The 20840-nt window shown below is 32.5% G+C and overlaps 1 protein-coding gene across 3 annotated transcripts in view; it reads left to right on the top strand.

The window, feature by feature from the left end:
• Window positions 1–2415: 2415 nt before the first annotated feature.
• The window catches only part of LOC130897007 (kelch-like protein 10), a 59284-nt gene continuing 40859 nt past the window's right edge, over window positions 2416–20840 (top strand). For 2 of the 3 annotated variants that reach the window (XM_057805479.1, XM_057805478.1), the window contains exons 1-2: window positions 2416–2708; window positions 8675–9304. In XM_057805479.1, coding sequence (XP_057661462.1) covers window positions 2497–2708; window positions 8675–9304 — 842 coding nt within the window. In that variant the 5' untranslated portion in view covers window positions 2416–2496. Of the gene's footprint in view, window positions 2709–5040; window positions 5179–8674; window positions 9305–20840 lie in introns of all 3 variants that reach the window. The other variant, XM_057805480.1, reaches the window with a different exon arrangement.

Genomic DNA, 20840 nt, shown 5'->3' with positions numbered 1-20840 from the left:
GGACCAATGATATTTAAGTAATACTCACGAAAAAATTCTTATAGCTAAATTTTAGATAAAACTTGTTTCACTAAAATGAAATATGCACAAATAATTTCAAGTTCACTCTGAAACATTTTTCCATTGTTGAGTATCATTTGTAAGCGAAAAGAAAAGTAACCCTTCCTAAATTTACGTCTAGCACGCCCATAACGTCACTATTGAACTTGTTGGTACAGTCCTTGCTAACTTACAAGCTATTTCTACGTACAGGTACCTAACCTTATTCCTATCACGTGATTGGAGAGTTAATCATACACGTCTTCATTTGTTGAAGTCTCTCCATTGATTTGAATACTTATGTGTATCAACTAGGATAAAAATTGTTGATAATACCTTGTTTTCGTTTCAATTATTTATTAATAACGACAAAAATAATAAAAAAACTGACACAACAATACTAGATAAATCAAAATAAAAAGTTAATAAATTGTTTTAATGGAATAAAATATAAAAAGGGCCTGTTGAAAGTTATGGATAGGTAATCGTTATTATTAGGTTTTATATTTATAAATGAAATACACAGTGGTTAACATTCATATATTAAGTCTTTATTTAAAAGACTACGTTTTCGAGAAGCGTCCTCACGCTTGAAAGAGTCGGTTTGTACTGACTAAAAAACTAATAATAAAGTATTTACAATGAGGTCTAAGCCTCTCCTTAAGAATCGTAAAATTACAGATGTTTTACTAAAATATATGCATTACTCCGAAAAGTAAAAAGAGTCCTTTGTGTAACCCATGTGTCCGGGGTCATAAAACAGAGGTAGGACTTACTTTTCCTTTTCTAAAATATCTTTCAACTAAATGTTAAGTTTCCTTAAACATAAAATCTAAGCATAATGTTAAAATACTAAAATAAAAATAATTTGTAAAATAGGATTCAATTTTGCTCAGAGAAATTCAACAGGGCCGTTACACTATATGGTCATAAAATGTATTTTTTCTTTACACCTTATCTCCTGAAATTAAATTTATATCAATTGACATTTAATATTCTAGCAACAATAAACTGTATCATTGCGCTTGTAGAACTTTTTCTTAATTTCTATTTCTTTCCTTAGTTCAGGATAATAATTTTGACTGATTAGAAAGTTAGAAAGCTGGTTGGTGCATTTTTTTATATTATTCTGAACATTTCTGTAGAACGCAGTAATAAAATTAGTACAAGACTCAATAGGTTGTAACCGGGGACAGCCAGAATCACTAGCCAATAAGATTAATACTAGTTTTAGCTAGCGAATGATTTGGAAGGTTACAATTACTGAAACTAAGGCTCTTAGTAGACGTGACAGCAAAGTTAAGCTACTAATCGGGCAATCAGTCACCGGGCATTGGTTCATATGGAGCTTATCATATGAAGAAAGCCATGTTTTGGCTGCCGATTGGTTGCTCAGCCCGCTAACTACACCAAAATTCCGTCAGTCTCAGATCATAACTCAGGCTATTTATCGTTGTTTATGGTGTTTTGCATTACATGTACAAGTGTTCTAAGAATATGTTTAAATATATACTATACGGAACTATCATATAGTTAATTTTCTATCTCTTATAAGGGACTGAATTAAGCTCCTCTTATTTTCTCATTTGAGTGTTTATCCCAGTTATCTCATCTCTTATTAGGTCTAACAGCTCGACTGTTTCGACATGCAAAAGTAATCAAATAGTGTGTGGTATAATCGTTTTGATGTTGTTGGAGAAAGAATTAGATGTATATGCATTGTCGTCCTTTTTCACACTAACCAAATATTCTCGTCTACAGAGTGAGTGTTATGTATGGAACTTCTCAATTATCTCGGAAACGTACAATATTTATAAATTTATGTGCACAAAGGTCTTGTGTTATGGCCGGTATTATGATGGTATTTACATTATTTACAAATAATCAAGTTCATTATTTTTCCGGAAAAAGGAAATATCTGATAATAATTACATACCACCATAATAAGATCCTTGTACAGAAAAATTTAAAAAATCGTTTCCGAGATAATTGAGGCGTTCTATACATGGAACTCACTCTGTATATTGAACAGCGAACTGTGCCATGCATTGTACATGCACAGATGGAATCTTCTTCTTTCGTCTTCTTTCAAAGTTGGTGATTTTATGGTTGCTCTGTTCGACATCCAGAGTGGCCTAATCTACGTTTACGTCACGTACTCAAGTGCAACAAATGAGTTATTTTCAAAGAAATCGTCAAATTAAAAAAATGGTATGGAAGTCTAATCGTAAATAATCGTTAAAGCGGCATTAGATTATATTAATGAATAGTATTACACTGATCGTTATTATGATTCTCAAAAAATATATTATATTGTATCTTGCATGACTCTATGACTGATTTATAACCTCTTTTATTATCCTTCAAATTTGACATTTCGTTTCATTCTCATTTCAGTTTATAATCATTCAATGATTTACTAAATTACTTGTGTTCAATTCTTAACAGAGTAATAATATGACTCAAATTAATGAAATAGGAGAATCCCATACGATTATGGAAAAGCATATGGAGTGTGGATCAGGAAGATGCATGAGTATTCAGGCGATGCAAGCTCTTTTTGAGTTAAAAGAAAACAATCAACTTTGCGATGCGACCATAGTTTTAGATGACGGAGCGGAAATTCCAGTACATAGAGCAATACTCTGCGCTTGCAGTTCTTATTTCAGGTACATATTTAGCACTTTCATTCTATTTATTAGAAATACGTTTAGAATAGTAGAAATACTAGGTGCGCAAATAACGGTTTCAAGTATCAAGCATTATAAAATGAGAAGGGTAGCTGTTCGTTTAAAACTAGATGACCCGATAGACTTCGTACTGTCTCAATCGATAAATAAAAGATCTAAACTTTTGTATAAAATGAACTTAAAAAAACAAAAGGAGTCCTTTTTTTATCAAAACAAATAAAAAATGCCCGGTATAAATGAAGTTTTATTATTATTTCCGATTAATTACACGTGATGTTGCTTACTTACAAAACAGAGTTTTCTTTTCTCAATTTGATATTGACAGACACACACAGTTGTGATACAGTCTGGTAATCAATTTAAAGCTTTCTGATAAACTATATCTTTTGTTTTTTGGTGCGTAAATAAGTCGGTTTTTCGACGTGGGAACACGCGACGTATATTTATCCATGCGCGAAACGTCGAAACTCCAAGTTTATTCCGCAAATTTCCAACGACTGGCCTTGCTATTTATTTATAGTCATCGCAAAGGCCAGACGTAAAGGAAATTTTCAACGTTTAAAATCGAATGGTGAATCCGTTGGAATCATTGGTATACGCGTGATCAAGACATCCTCACCTTTGTATTTTTTGTTGCCTCAATGACGTTATTCATCACCAATCGAGGTCGATTAATGTTACGCAGCATGATGACAACTGATTCTACTTTTAACTGCAAGTTGTGAGGTAGAAATTCAGGCAATTCCATGGAATCTAACAATTCATTGACTACGTCATAACGTTCATAACGGTGTCAGCTGATTTGAAGGAAACCAACTGCCCCGAAAGAGAATTCTGATTGGTCGTATTGAGATCATCGACATCTTTATTTTTCGTGGCCAATATTGCTTGTTCACTTATCCAATTATGGTTATTGAACTGTTGCGCTATATCTAGAAAGACACGCTAAATAAGTTTGTGATGTGACAGAAATCTGTGAGTAATGTGATGAATCCGGTCGAGGTGTCCACTGCGACTTTATTATTTTCAATGTCTAATAATCGCTTCGCAAACACATTTGCAGTTTTATATTGTAGCAAAAATACTTGCATGTCAGCAGTACAGTATCACTATCACAAAAGATCAACTAAAAAAGAACACATAAAAAAGTACGTAGCGGTAATTGTCACTCACAACGATAGAAGGATGAACTCTTTGTCTGAGGTTTCGATCGACTTAGAGGATGCATCAACATATTCGTTGGTTGTCAATTGTCAAATATGATGGTTACCTTCAGAAGTTTAATTTGTGATAAAAGTTTTAGTTTTATCAATCTACATATAGTTGTTTGTCAAATATCAAATATTATGGCTGCGCTGCGTTCAGAAATTTGATTTGGGACAAAACATCAAGGAAAAAGAAAATTGTTTTTATTTAATTCCGAGCATTTTCATATTCATTCACCTTTTAAATCTTCTCTGAACATTCACAAATAAATAATTCAAGACCAAAATTAGCCAAATTCGACCAGCCGTTTCGAGTTTTAGCGATACAAACGAACAGCAATTTATTTATATTTCGATTTAGTGAAAACAGATCTTGGACACAAGTTTCGTGAAAATCTAATCAGTTCAGTCGAACAACACCAACTCTAAACTAACTAAAGGAAATAAAGGAGGGGTTACATGATATTTTACACTCACAATTTAACTAGTAGACAAGTGTTATATTATTTTATGGACGTTTTACCCAGATGACCCAAGGTTGGATTATTTTTGAAATTCAAGTTCAAAGCCCTAGACAGATCTGCTTGTATATATCAAGTAGGCGAATTTAAGACAAAATTGGATAATTTAATGTTGGTAGATCTTGTGCAGTTTCTCTTGATGACTCAATATTGTTGTGTTGTGTTCGTGTCCTTTTGATTATGTATAGTGTTAAATGTGGTTAATTTTTCAATAAATATTGTATATAACACTGAGGATTTATTAATGTGATGCATTTGTTCCCAAATCCTCGTAAGGACTAAATGTATTAATAGATTGCTGCCGGATATAAACAAAACTAAATCAACTGCAAGGAATTTATGATGAAGTTCAAATCATGAATTTTATCTAGATTGGGTATAGAAAATTTACGCGTCATGAATAAAATTTTAATTTGCCACTATTTTATGAAGGATATCATATTAGTAGTTCAAGTTCAGACATCCAGTCGACGTCAATTTGGATAGAACAAAGAAGATTGTAGTCATTAATCTAAATATAGGTGTGAAGATGCAACCGGTGGAACTTCTACTATGCATGCATGTTTAAAAAACCTATACTTTTAGACACCAGAAGAGTTATAGTAATATCATAAACCAAATAATGGAGAAAATTTGTTTATATTCCCTTCAACAATATGAATGTGTCAAACATAACCTCTTGAGCCCTGGAATAGATAAATGTCCATTTGGCTAGCAAAGTAGGTATGTTCATATAAAAATTTAAAAAATCGCTCCTAAACCATTGATTCAGATTAATGAATAATATCAATATCTATCAGCCTCACACTTCATATAGAAATGTTCTTTGAGACACCTTAAACTTTTTATAAAAAATACTTTACTTAACAATAAATGACTTATAATTTCTACAGAAAATAACTTGACAGACAAATCAATACTTTAACAATGAATACTAAGAAAACAAAGAATGAGCTCAAATTTATTGCAATGAACAATATTTATTTCATCCATGTTTTGGAATCCGCTATGTGAATATTATTTATTGTTCTTTGGAATTCGCTGATAGTGTGGCAGTGTCGGGAACCTTTTACATTTCTCCTCCCTCCTTTTGTGTTGACTTCATCCTCGAAGTCTCTGAGAACAAATTTGGAGTATCTGGATTTGAGTTGGTTGCAGCTTGGGACCATCTGGAATTTTTTTTTCGTTTCTTTACAGTGACTGTTATTAAAATGGCAAAAATAATTAAAGTTGTACTTAAGGAAACAATACTGAGTCCTGCAGAAAATTGCGGCAGAAGTGAAATTTTGAACAATGATTAGCAGGGTCGTCGTAGTTCTTCTCTATTATCATCAGTCTGGGACAAGTTGACGGATTCGTTGCACAGTTGTCCAAATATTTGATCAAGAGCTACGCCACAATTAATCTTCAGGGCACAGCGTGGGGTTTAATGAAACAACTAACAATAGTGCAACTTTATTCGTGATTTTGTAATGACTTTGATTAAATACCACTTGAGAGGCCGCAAAGGCAACCCACGGATTCCAAGGGAGTCGCGCAAGCGCTTGCATCGCTTATTTAGTGAAAGTCTAATGGAATTCTCAAAGAAGATGCCAAATTCTATAACAAGATGTTTGGAATACTACAGGAGTAGTGTTCTAGAGGTCAAATACTGTTATAAACGATGTGGAGTACCAATATGCCTAGATCACGCTTATTTGGTTTTTGTAAAAATTGTAGTAATTTATACCAACTAGGATATCACGCAGGCTAGTTATATTTAGTGACTTTTATTTTATTTTGGTTTCTTACCATGAATGAAGGGCAATAAGAAATGTTTAGCCTGTTGAAGTAGATTGACTCCTTTTAGTTGAAGTGAGTACTATTTTTGTTACATGAAAGCATAAAATGACATTTCACAAATTTACCTTATTTTGATTGTCTAATGCTCTAGAAATAATTATGAATACATACCTTTTCACTGCGACGCCCTTCTATAGTCGAGCCAGTGAAGTTTTCCCAGCTTTGCCCCATTTTAGTAGGTCCAGACGAACAATCTATGCTTGCGAACCATCCCGTAAGTCGGGCGCAAGATTTGTCTGTTGCAACTGACTAAAATAGTTCCATAAACGCATTCTAACGAATTTCAGAAATTATTGATAAAGTAATACTAGCAGTGAAAAGGTTAATAATATAAAAAATACTATCCATAAACAAATAGTGACGATGGGTCCTGAAAACCTAACACATAAAGCGACTAGGTCCGTTCTGCTCATTGATACGAGGGTTGCCACTTAAGATTTGTAATAGATAAATCGGAACAAACTTTATAATTGGACATGGCTTTATTGTTTTCCAAAATGTTCTCCAGCAAAATCAATAGACTTTTGCATGCGTTTGAACGAATTATCAGATAATTTCATCCATTCCGATTGAGGTACTTCCAAAACATGAGATGTGAATGCATCATCTACCAAACAAGGAGTGTACGGCGAATGACCCATCAATTCGATGTTTTGAATGTTCAAAAACCTTTTTGTTTGAATTGATGTGTGAGAGTTCGCATTGTCGTGGTGAAAAATGATTCGTCTTCTACTATTGGTTTCTCTAAGTTCTTCTGCCAAACAAATGCTGGTGCACCATGTAGAATTGACCGTTCTACGTACAGGCGACCACTTGTTTTGTGCTTCGTGAGAGAACAACTTTTTTTGAATTTGGCTCGTTTTGAAAAACCTATGCAGTCGATTGTTGATTAGTTTCCGGTTTATATGCATAAATCCATGATCTGTCACCTGCCGTGATCTTATAGACGTCTTTTGGTGCACCACGATTAAAATTTTTAAGAAATTTGTTTGCACCAATTGACAAGAGCTTTTTTAAGCGATTGTCATTTTATGCGGTATCCAACGTGAACGAATCTTTTTGATAGCCAAATGTTCATGCATAATTGAATGAATGCGAGTGGAACTCATGCTCAAGTATGCCTCAATCTCAGGGTATTTCACATCTTGTAGAATAAGTTCACGCACATCATTAATGTTTTATGGCACAATATCCAATTTTAAACGAACTTCACCATCATGTAGCGAAGAATATCAGCGAAACATGGTGGCTAGAGATGGTGCTGGCTGCTGGTCGCGAATTCCATTTTTTGACCAAGATGAATGTTTCAAGTATCTTTGATTGACTCAAATAGCACTCTTATGACAACAAGTTTTGAATACGTTCACCATTAAAAATGTAAATCTTGATGATGGCAATGTCAGATATATTTACATCAGTGTTGTCATATCTCGAAACATCGTCGTATAACGAAACCAAACCGTATAGTCAAAGCTTTATAGTCCTAGATAATTCCAAAATAAAGATTTTAAAAGCATTTTTATCATTACTGTTTTTTGATGTCTTTTAAAATAACCCATTTACTGGTATAATTTTTCGTAAGATTGATAAAAACTTGATATTAAGCATGAAAAGTATGTATTTGTGTGAAAAACATTAATTTTCACAAGGAAATGTAAATTTTAATTAATTTGAGGTGTTCAAGTACATTAACAATATAATCAAAGCTGTGTCACCAGTGCGCGGATTCCCTCACAAACGAACAACAAAGCAAAGTGGGGAAAATAATATAATGATACCCTCGCACGCAGTTAGTACGAGTATAACATTTCAAATAATTATTATTCAAGCAACGAAAATATGAGGACGATTTCATTCCAAATGCAACACACTATATATATTCCGTAGATGATTTGTCTAGTTTAGATTGTGGTAATTGACCGAAAACGGGAATTACTACTCCTTAAAACAGTTCTTCTCCAGATTCATCCAAATTTAGTTTAAAATTTTCCATATAATTTTCTGCAATCAGTAGGTTAAACTATAAATCTACTTGTACATATATTTTTGCAATGTAAAAAGGTTACTAATACCTGCCAGTTGCATTAAGAATATAATTTTTATAATTTCCCTACAAGGAAATTTCCACATTCTTATCGATAGCTTTGTCAAAACCTACGTAAACGTATTTAATGATTCATGGAATATATTCAAAAAAGAAGTTTTTTGTGTAAAACATGCAATTAATGTAAATTGAAACATATTCAACGCCTCACTATGAAACAGATATGGTTCACAATTTAGAAAATGACACAATTAATCTATTTCAATATCTATCTCAATTTGTGACATGGAGTTGTAAAGTTGTGAGGTTTTATTGTAAATTAATTTATTGTAGGGCTCTGTTTACCACCACGCTACATAACAGAGAGAAACACAGAGTTCATTTGCCAGGTGTAACGTCAGAAATGCTTCAAAAACTTTTGGTGTACATATATTTAAGAAAACTGGACATAAATCACGAAAATGTATATTCTCTACTAATCACTGCTGATTATTTAAGTATATTGGGCGTGCTAGAACTTTGTTGTAAATTCCTGAAAGAGAATCTAACACCAAAAAATTGTATTGGTATACTTAAATTTGCAAAGAATTACTTCTGTACAGATTTAGCAAACGATACATGGAAATACATTATGCGAAATTTTGCTGAAATTGCAAATGAAAGTAACGAAATTTTAGCTTTGTCTTTTCCTGAAATTCAAGAGATTATTAATTCGGATGATTTGAATGTGAAAAGTGAAGATATAGTATGGGAGTTGGTTTTAAAATGGATAGACCAAGATCCTGAAGGAAGAAAGAAACATATTGTCGCTTTAATGAAATGTATACGATTGGGGTTATTGGATACACAATTTTTTCTTGAAAGAGTGAAAGAACATCCTTATGTGTCCAGTTCAGAGGAGAGTAGACCAATGATTATAGAAACTCTCAAATTTCTCTATGATTTGGAGATGATAACGCACAGGTAATTATGTTTTCCACAATTGGTCAACTCAAAAATAATATGATAGGCCTCCTCTTCCTCTCTAGATGCGAGCTTTTTAAAATCGTATGTCCAATGCATTCGTGCTCTCCCTTTTTTTTCCAAGATCCACAGTGTATTAATATTTAATTTAATCGATTAGTTTTTTGTCTTAAGATATGACTTGTGAATTTCTATTAAAACTCCTATATTAAGTTTGTTACGGAGATGTTTCTTTCCCAGTCTGAAGTTTGTCTTATAATATATTTGATTGCTTCTTCTATTCTATGGATGTTTTTATCAGAGAATGCTCAGTCTTAATAGCCTTATATCATGTAGGGGTAGGATAGGTTAATACGGGTAACCGCGATATATATTGGTCGTGGTCTACTCGGAAGTCCGAAGACTCTTTATTTTTCACAATTCTGAAATTCTGAAACTAGCTAACCCTCCTCGCCTCTTTTTCTTATTTATAACTGATTTTTAAACATTTTGATTCCAGAATAATGTTTTTTACTTTTTGTATTACTAATTCTGCTATTTTTTAGGCTAAATGAGGCCAACTGCTCTATCGATTATTTTTCTTTGATGCACTCTTTGCAATAAATGTCTTTCGCCACTTTCCATTTTTGGAGTCATTTGAAAATAGTACTACGTCCAGTGATCACCCCAATAGTCTTCTGGATTGAGTATTCCGTGAATCTTGTGTCTCTTCAATGATTGTCAAGTTGCTCTTGACATCTTGCAATCACTTTTGTTTGACCACTCATCATATCATCCATCTATGGTATGATTGTTACTACCTCTTAGACATCCTCTGGTCTCGCCTCAATTCTAGTCTATCTGTCTTAGAGTTTGAAGATTTTATTGTTTTTAATGCTATTGTATACAAGGCTGCCCGTCTGTATATATTTACTGTTGTGTTTCTGTTTGATTCTCTGTTGCGTAGATTTCTGATTGAAGAATAATATGTACAGTTTTCAATCTTACACCACCATCCACTGAGATTTAGATTTCATTATCATCATGGTCGATTTTTCAACCCATTTTTCTCTTAGGGAAATGTTTATTTTTATCCTTTCCTCAAATCCGATTACTCCCAATGTGCAGTACTTCTCGACTACAGGTGTAGAAAGCGTTGAATCCTTATTATAACTTTTACTCCACATTCCTTTCCCAGGAAAGGTTGGAGTCTATTATAATTGCCAATTAGTTAGCGTCCTTTCAAAGGCAAAGTTCTTGTGCAATAAATTATAGTGCGGGAATTAAGGTACTTAGTATTTTTTGTGAAGACAATTACTTCGGTCTTTCTATGATTGACCGTCAGTCTGTTTATTTCCGCCCATAAGGTGATATAATTTAATACCTTTTTCATGATGTCGTCAATTATTTGTGGTGTATTAAAATTAGAGCTACATTTTCAGCATATGCTATTGGTTTGATTCCTTTTCTTTCTATAATTTTTAGAATCTTTTTGATCAGTATTAACCATAATAAGGGTGATATCACTCCTCCTTGAGGCGTTCCTCTAGCAGTTCTTTCCCTTGTTTTGTGTACACCTATTTCTAAACAAATCATTCTTTATTCAGCTAAGCTATAATATAGTTTATTACTTAAAAGTTTACTTCTAGATCTCTAAGTGTATCCCTTATTTGTCTGTATTTTTAAGGGGATAAATGCAGCCTCCTTCTATATCAAGGAAGGACCCCTGAGTAATTTCATTTACTCAATCATACCAACTGTGTCAACGTTAACTCAGCTGATTTATGTTCTAAATAGACATATTAAGTTTAGTAATCCATTCCTATTGATGTGTTTTTTCTTAGTCCAATAGGTTGTTGATCAGAAAAAAAAGTCTTATCTCTCTATAATTTTTTAGTGTTGTGTTACTTGGTTCACCCGCCTTGGTAATGTAAACGTTTTATTGTTTTTTTAATATATATGACAGTTTCCTGAATGAGGCTCATGTAGATATTATTCTTTTCATTTCTCCACTGGGCAGTGGAAAACTGCACAAAATAGAAGGATATATATGTTACAGACCGTTTATGAAACATAGATCATATATAAAAGGACTAGTCCGTATAGAAAAGGACTGAGGATATTAGTCTATATGTGTAACCAGCTTGTCTTTCAATGAACTGTCTAGTCCGTTTGTAACAGGTCTAGTCTATTTATATAAGGCCCGGCTGCAGCTACGCCATATGTATATTTCTAAGATGTTTAAGCACAATGTTTTTTATTTATTTATTATAGAAAGGAGTTATACATGACGTTTCAGACAATAAACGATGAATAAATGAAAGTAAGATTACAAATCATCTTCAGTAGAACAAAAACCATGACCAATTAACAAGTAAAAGAATTCACAGGGTGTTTCTGAATTCATGCGTCAAAATTCAGGAGGTGGGTCTTTCTCATAATGAAATTTCCTCAGCCAACCTCTTTCCGTAATATCACACATAAAAGGTGATGTCTAAAATTGGGCTTATAATTTTTTTTTTAAATTTCAGTAATGATGGAAATTTGAAATACTGTAACTTTCTTGTACTCGCAAAGGATTAATTACGGGTATTCTTTCAATATTCCTGTTACATTATACGGGGTGAAACTAGAAATCCTTACTTTATTAAATATCAAAAAATATTTTTAAAGATGGAGTTTTATGGAATAAAATTATAACTTAAAATATTTGTTTTATTTGAAAATGTTTTTTTCAATAATTTTTTTCCTAAAACCAATAACTGCAAAGTAAAAAACATTAACACAATAAATTATATTTTTAAAATAACTTGAGTGGAAAATAGTAAAGATAAAATGTGAGACGATTCATAATAACATGCTGGAAATAACCACTTCTGGCCCAAAATACATGAACGTAGTCTACGTGTCATGGATTGCCGCACACTTTCGAATATTTGAGGGGTCTTTTTTATGGTGTCATACCCTATTCGATTATGATTATTCAATTCGTTGATATCAAATATGGGTGTCGTGTAGACTAATGATCCAAGGTGACCCTATAAACAGAAATCATAAGGATTTAACTTTGAGGATCGAGGAATCCAATGTTGCGGCCCTCCTCGACCAATACAACGGTTGGGATTTGTTGCTTCTAAATGTTGCCTAGCAGTACGATTGAAGTATACTGGCGCACCATCATGCATGAATCGCATGTTAAGTTCAAACCATTCCATACGTTCATTGAAAAGATATTTTGAAAATGGTGCTTTAGAATCTCATGGGGATTCTAGTGATTATTGTGAAAAGTTATGATAGATATTCTTGAAAAATATGCCTCGTCCGTAAACCATACATTATCCAAAAATTGAAGATTTTGTCAAAATTCGTCTTAACCAATCATACAATCAAAGTCATTGAGAAAAACCTCTAGGTAAAAGAGCTTGAGCCTGTTGGATGTGGTAAGTATATAACTGCCGCTCTTTTAAAACTTGTCACAAAGGTGAATGGCTAATATTTAGGGTGTTGACAATTTTTCTAATGCTTGTTTCCGGGTTTCCAGGTGTACATCAATTTCATCAAAAATTGCTTGTTCTACCATTCCCCTTCTAACTATCTGGAAACGACCAGTGTTGGTTGAATGGCTTTCTAATAATCCAGTTGTGGATAAGTGGTTGTGAATCCGCGCAAACATGGAATGATAAGACGTCATTCGACTAACAAACTTCGATGGATAACTATCAACAACAGTGTTTGACATCAACCTACTACAATTCGAATAAACATTAAGTGAATACGGTAAATGAATTGTCAAAGTCACAACAGCCTTCTATACTAAAACTTTGTAGTTCAAATCGAGGTAAAGGTGGTTATTTCCAGCATTTATTATGAATTATGAATATTACATAGTACATCTTCACTATTTTCCATTTAATTTATTAAAACACTTATAATAAAACTATTAATTATGGTGTTTGTTTTTCTCTGTAGCTATTGGTTTTGGGAAAAAATTTTTGGTCACCACCTTTTAAGGGTGATAACTAAGAAACAGACGGACTGAGGAAATTTTATAATAGCAAAAATCCATCTGAATTTCACCTCCTGAATTTTGTCGCATGAATTTACAAACAATCTGTATATGTATATTTACGAAAAATAATAAAATCAAATATAGTAAGAAACTGAGATCTACTAGGCTTAAAACTGAAATGGGAGAACAATCATACAGTCTAAGTTTTTTGATATTTTCATAAATTTTGTTTTTGTATAATATTATATAATGCTATATCCTTAGTCAGATGGGACCCCTACTTGTTGCATTAAATTATTGTTGTTTGTGATATAGAAAAAACAAATATAAATTATTACTCAATTTGGTAATACTGTTTACAAATTAATTTGAAAATACCGGACAATATATGTATCCTTCAATTCAAAATGGACCAATTGTTTTGACGTCTATTGGCCATCTCATAGATTATTCTGGATAAGTGGATATCTGGTGAGGGGTTATTTGATCCAACGGGAACTGTTCACTTCACTCACGTTAAATACTTCTTAAAGGTGTTTGTGGGATATCAAATTCCTTGATTGTTTGTCTCGAACTTAAGTGTCTTCTAGCACAACACTAATATCTTAAGATTTGTTTTTATTTAATGCAGTTTTATTGCGACTTGATTTGGATGCAGTGTCAATGACACTAATTTAGTTCACATTTTTTCAACACACCTTTAGTAGGTCTTTGTTATAGGATTGCGGTTAGTATATGAATTTTTATAAATTTTAGAAATAAAAAAATGTAGAAGGGTCAATGTTTACATAAAAATTTGGGAAGTTATTGCAAGAAGCAAAATCAATAGTTGAGAAGCGAGCATTTGGTACCTCGGAAACTTACAGAGATAATTGATAATATTTTCTATACTAAAATATATAATTTAGCAATTTGAAAAAAGGATCTTCGTAAAGTATATGTTACAGCTAATTTAATTGATCCGAATATTATCGAGATGGTTCCAGAAGTCATTTGCCTGACCTAGAGATTTTGGTAGTGGCTTAAATAATACAAATGTATCTATACAGCACATGTTTCAAATTTGAAGATTGTCACGTTGTTTAGTATTTGTTTGGAAGCCATCAATAGTGAACGTTTTCAGTGAATTTTAAAATTTATCAGACAAGAAGTATGCACGTCAGCGTCAAGTGTTCTGTAAATACAAACAATATAGAGGTCTTAAGTCTTGTGGTAGACGATAGAAAATTCGAATACTCTCTCAGATATTGAATCATTGAACTGTGTTATTTCGGAAAAGTCGTTGTTTGTGGACATGATCATATTATCTATATACCTCCATGAGATAAATTAGTTCTATTGAATCTGGCTACTGAGGTATAGTTTTTCACAAGAGCAGGCTCATTGTTATTTAACCAATGTTCAGTGAAGTTAACAATTTGTCGTAATTTTACAGTAGCGCAACAGAGAAGTAACATTAATGGGTTAGGATAAAGAACCTGGATTTTGCCTATTTCAACTTAATACTTGAAGATCAAGACAAATTATGGGCTTCCCATAAAGTGAATCGCACCAGTGTAGAAGGTTATTGCAATGCAAGAAAAAAGAAGCAAATGTCTTCTGCAATATCTATGGTATGGCAAGAGCCGCAGAATCTTGTGAACGACTGCTATTTTTTATCGTCTGGCTAGATTTCTAAAGATAAAAAGAGTGTTGTTTACTACAGCATTCTCTCAGTAATATGATTTGTGTCACATGGGCCAGATTTAGATTCCATCTCCACCTGATATTTCGATCGATGTACCTGCTAAATCTGAGAGTGTAGCCATTTCACCAAAGGATGAATTGAGTCCAGGGAGACCTAATGAAGCACAGCAGTTTACCCAAGCAGAAATGAATGATTTGGTTAGAGATTTGACCTTATCGAAAGAGGAATCTGAAGTTCTAGTCTCAATATTTTTGATCTAATGAAATATTTTGGAATCACTTACGAAATATCTGAGTGGAGACTTTTTATTGATTTTCTTCTACATAATGACAATAAATACGCCTCCATTTCAGTAGCCCATTTTCACTTGAAGGGAACATATGAAAATATAGGAACCGATTGGGCAAATCAAATATGCGGAGCGCCAATGGATTGTTTGTGGCTATTTTAAAATGATATTAAAATTAATTGAAAATTCATCCTTTGCCAACCATTAATTTTCATTCATACATCTATGTACACATGAACTAATATTGATAACAAAATTTGTAGTATTGATGTGTGAAAGAACGTGTCTTTCTCCTTAAAATACATATCATAGTCGGGTGAAATTAGAGATTGAATTTGTACAAAATCTATACGTGATAGAGGAAAACGGAAAGTAGATATATGATCGGCAATAAACATATCCGAAACAGCTATTTTCATTGAATCATCAGTAGAAAAATTTTTATATACAGGGTGGTGTAATTAACTCCATTGTGTATATGATGTGTTCTATGAATGTAAAGAATTTATACCACTTATTTCTGGAAACATAATGTTTTAAATAAAAAATTAAATTAATTCCGTTTACATATTCTTTGAAAATTGAGAGAGAGGAAGATAAATTTTTCTGAAAACTATCAACCTTAGAAAATCAAACTATATCAAGTGAAAAATATTCTATTTTTCTTCAGAAAGGTTTTTGACTATTCTAATAATTTCGGTACGACCTTCAAATAATCTCTGTTTTTATATGTTATATATATATATATATATATATATATATATATATATATATATATATATATATATGTTATAGTTAGTGTGATTAAATAGCTATTATACATAATAACTGGTCATTATATATAATAAAATTGTCTAGGCGATGTGATAAATTAATCACCTTATTCAGATATTATTCATAATGGCGGGCCAAAGTAATAAATGCGGTTGTTACCTCTCCCGTTCTTCATCCAATTGCCGCATAGCGTGATCGCCGCGAAATGTGGTTGACGCAATAGTACTGCTTTATAATGAGAGAACGCACCACGTGTGCCACAATTTCCGCGTTATTTTACGTTTGTATCGGTGTCTGATTATGCCAGAGGAAAAGAAAAACGTTTTTATGAAACTATCACCGTCTTATTGCAAGTAAAGGGAAAATAATTAGTTGCTTAAAAATGATGAAATTTTGTCTTTAATTAAGAAAGTAAAATAATCAAAGAACAAAATTACTAAGAAAACACGTTAAGATTACTAGCGGCTGGTAAGGTACGATCTTGTCAAAATTGGAAAATCGGAAAAACTAATAATTCCGGTGGAAAACGAAGCGGATCCCATTATGTACTATTTTTATTTAGACAAAATTACAATTTCAAACGCTGCAAAATGAAATACTAAATAAGATGACAGGTAAACCTGATAAGGAGACCGACAACCAAAGAGTTACTACAGATTCGTCAGATCTATACAATGCAAAGTGAAAAAAATAATAATTGCTTTTGATAAAGAGAAACAAGATATTGAAGACATCAGAAAATTAGTTGAACAATTTCTGAAACAACAAGCAGATAACATTTCAGCTTTATCTTCGCTAAAATATCCTATTGCTAAAACAGGTAGTGGACAAAATTCCTGATGTAAACCGTGCCAAAGCCGATGATAGACACAGCTATTATAATTTTTTAGAATACAGAAGGAATGTATGAGTTAGGCACTAAGAATGGGATTAAAATTAGTTCACTGTCCTCAAAGAAGCGTTTATTACAGTTGATATTGTTCCCTAATACGAAATGACCATCTGAGAATATGCAAAAAAAATCACATCTTGACGGCCAAGAATTCCAGCAGTATAACTATATTGGAGAAATAATTTCTATTAGATGTAAATGTAAAAAGTCAAGCCTCGTATAACTCAAAATGTCACTAGAGCATAACTGGTAAGAATCAGTTGATTTTAAATATTTTTCTATATTAGTCTTCAAAGGGTAATACCAAATATTAATCGCTTGTTTTTTTTTGTTTTATGACTAGTGGACTTTAATTTAAATTCACTATATAAAGTTGAATTCTTAACAATGTTACTTGAAGTAAAAATTTTATCCATGACAATGTTATTATTGTTATAATACCTGTACCTACTTGTTTTATTTTTCTATCAAAGTCTTCGAAGATATTATATAAAATTGCTAGTTAATTTTATTAATTCTGTGTCATTTATCACTTTGTATAAATTGATTAAACATTATAAATAATGGCTGGATAAATATATACGAGGATGGTCCCAGAAGTACCTGGCCCAATAATCTTAATCTCCTTTTAGTTCCGTACACTTCTCCCAGATATGTTGAATAAGTTCGATTTCCTTCTTATAATAAAAATCCAGCAAACTCCTCAAAATAGCCATTAACTACCGACATAACTTGTCCGAGAACAGAAAATGAACCGAGGGGGCTAAATATGGCAAATAGGGGCATAAGGTAGCAATTCAAACTTTATTTCATTAATTTTGGTCATTGCAATAACGGATGTATGAGCTGGTGCATTGTCTTGATGAAATAACAATTTCTTCTTAGTCATATGCGGCCGTTTTTGCTCGATTTCTCCACCCAAAAGCTGTAAGAAGTTTGCATAATATTCGCCGTTGATATTTTTTCCTTTTTCAAGATAGTCAATGAAAATTATCCCACGCGCATCCCGACAAACCGATATGACCTTGCCTGCAGATGGCACTCTTTGTTATCTTTGGAAGTTATGGACCCATGTTTCATCCTTGGTTAAGAAACGGTGCAAAAATTCGGATTAATTTCTGTGAAACATTGTCAAACACTCGATGGAAACATCTTCACGACAATATAATATTCATAATTCATAATAAATGTTGGAAATAACCAACTCTACCTCGATTTGAACTACAAAGTTTTAGAATAGAAGGCTGTTGTCACTTTGACAATTCATTTACCGTATTCACTTAATGTTTATTCGAATTGTAATAGGTTGATGTCAAACACTGTTGTTGATAGTTATCCATCGAAGTTTGTTAGTTGTTATTTTTGCGTAATCTGCGTGTTGTAATATATATACAAACGCTAAAATGGAGAACATGCATTTTGTTTAGGATATGACAAGTGGTAATTCTCTACAAGATAGACGTCTTCATGCTGAATAATATCCGCAGCGAATGACGCCTTATCATTCCATATTTGCACGTATTCACAACCGCTTATCCACAACTGTATTATTGGAAAGTCATTCAACCAACACGTGTCGTTTCCAGATAGTTAGAAGTGGAATGGTAGAACAAGCAATTTTTGATGAAATTGATGTATGATTGGTTAACACACGAATTTTGACAAAATCTTCAATTTTTGGATAATGTGTGGTTTACGGACGAGGCACATTTTTCAAGAATATCTATCATAACTTTTCACAATAATCACGAGAATCCCCATGAGATTCTAAAGCACAATTTTAAAAATATTTTTTCAATAAACGTATGGAATGGTTTGAACTTAACATGCGATTCATGCACGATGCTGCGCCAGTAAACTTCAATCGGACTGATAGGCAACTTTTAGAAGCAACATATCCCAACCGTTGTATTGGTCGAGGAGGGCCAAAGCATTGGACTCCTAGATCCTCAAAGTTAAATCCTTACGATTTCTGTTTATAGGGTTACCTTGGATCATTAGTCTACACGACACCCATAGTTGATATCAACGAATCGAATAATCATATTCAAATAGGGTATGACACCATAAGAAAAACCCCTCAAATCTTCGAAAGTGTACGGCAATCCATGACGTAGCCTACGTTCATGTATTTTGGGCCAGAAGTGGTTATTTCCAGCATTTTATTATGAATCGTCTCACATTTTATCTTTACTATTTTCCACTCAAGTTATTTTAAAAATATAATTTATTGTGTTAATGTTTTTTACTTTGCAGTTATTGGTTTTAGGAAAAAAATTATTGAAAAAAACATTTTCAAATAAAACAAATATTTTAAGTTATAATTTTATTCCATGAAACTCCATCTTGAAAAATATTTTTTGATATAAAATAAAGTAAGGATTGCTAAATCACCCCCGTATAATGTAACAGGAATATTGAAAGAATACCCCTAATTAATCCTTTGCGAGTACAAGAAAGTTACAGTATTTCAAATTTCCATCATTACTGAAATTTAAAAAAAAAATTATAAGCCCAATTTTAGACATCACCTTTTATGTGTGATATTACGGAAAGAGGTTGGCTGAGGAAATTTCAGGAAAGACCCACCTCCTGAATTTTGACGCATGAATTTAGAAACACCTTTTGAATTCTTTTACTTGTTAATCGGTAATGGTTTTTGTTTTACTGAATATGATTTGTAATCTTACTTTCGTTTAATGTCTGAAGCATTGTTTGCAGACCTCCTTTTTTATATATCATCTGCATATCAAAGATGATTAAATGATATATTGCGCGTATATATTGAACCCTTATAATCCCAATATTATTTTTGGCAAATGTCTGTCAATTCTTGATGCAACAGTTTTGTTAAAATTGTATTTCTTTTTATAATCCTAGGCACATCTTTTGTTTATTCCATTAGTTCAAAATTTTTTTCTCCTTTTTCATTCATATTTGATATCAAATCGGCGTATATGTTACAAACCATATATAAAATGAGACCGTATGTATATGACCTAAGTCGTATTCATACGGTCTAAATTGTGCAGACCGTATGAAATATATGGTATTTCATAGACCGTTTGACTATTGTGATTCAGGCCATATGCTCGATGGCAGTTTTTCCAAGCACGTGGTTAGGTTAGGTTAGGTTTCAAACAACTATACAGAAAAGTTTATCATGAGACAATAAAAGCTGCCAAAGATATTTATTATAATAGGAGACTCGCTAATTCTCGTAATGTTTCTAAAGAAACATGGCCCATTGTGAATTATTTAAGAAATAAGGCTTCTTCATCGAGCATAATCTCTACTTCACATGATAACCTTAATAATTACTTTGTGAATGTAGCCAAAAATTTATCAAATTCTATAACCTCTTCTCATGATCCCCTTTCATATCTCCCTGATGCTAATGCTAACTTATATATTTTTTTCTTTATACCCGTAGTTTTAGCAGAACTTCGCAGTACAATTAATGACATCAAAAATAAACACTCACCTTACCACTTCAATTAACGTTTCATTTCAAAATAGCACTTTTCCCAATTGCCTTAAGACCGCTATAATTATACTTCTGCATAAAGGAGGAGATAAAAATCAAGTATCGAATTATTGCCCAATTGCACTCCTCCCAACGTTATCTAAGATCGTAGAAAGATTGGTCAAGAAGAGGCTTTTATCGTGAAATACTTACTACTTATCAATTTGGGTTTTTAAGTAACAAATGCACAAATGATGCTATAGTTTCCGAAATAACACAGTTCAATAATTTAATATCTATCCTTTACCACAATACTTGTGACCTCTATATTGTTTGTATTTAAAGAACACCTGACGCTGACGTGCATATTTTCTGTCACAAACTACTGATCTCTAAAAGCAAACTAATTTTTTGTGGCGATCTCAATATTGATTATTCCA

The sequence above is a fragment of the Diorhabda carinulata genome, chromosome 8 (assembly GCF_026250575.1).
Source record: "Diorhabda carinulata isolate Delta chromosome 8, icDioCari1.1, whole genome shotgun sequence".
Lineage (NCBI taxonomy): Eukaryota > Metazoa > Arthropoda > Insecta > Coleoptera > Chrysomelidae > Diorhabda > Diorhabda carinulata.
This window is presented reverse-complemented; position numbering and strand designations above follow the sequence as displayed.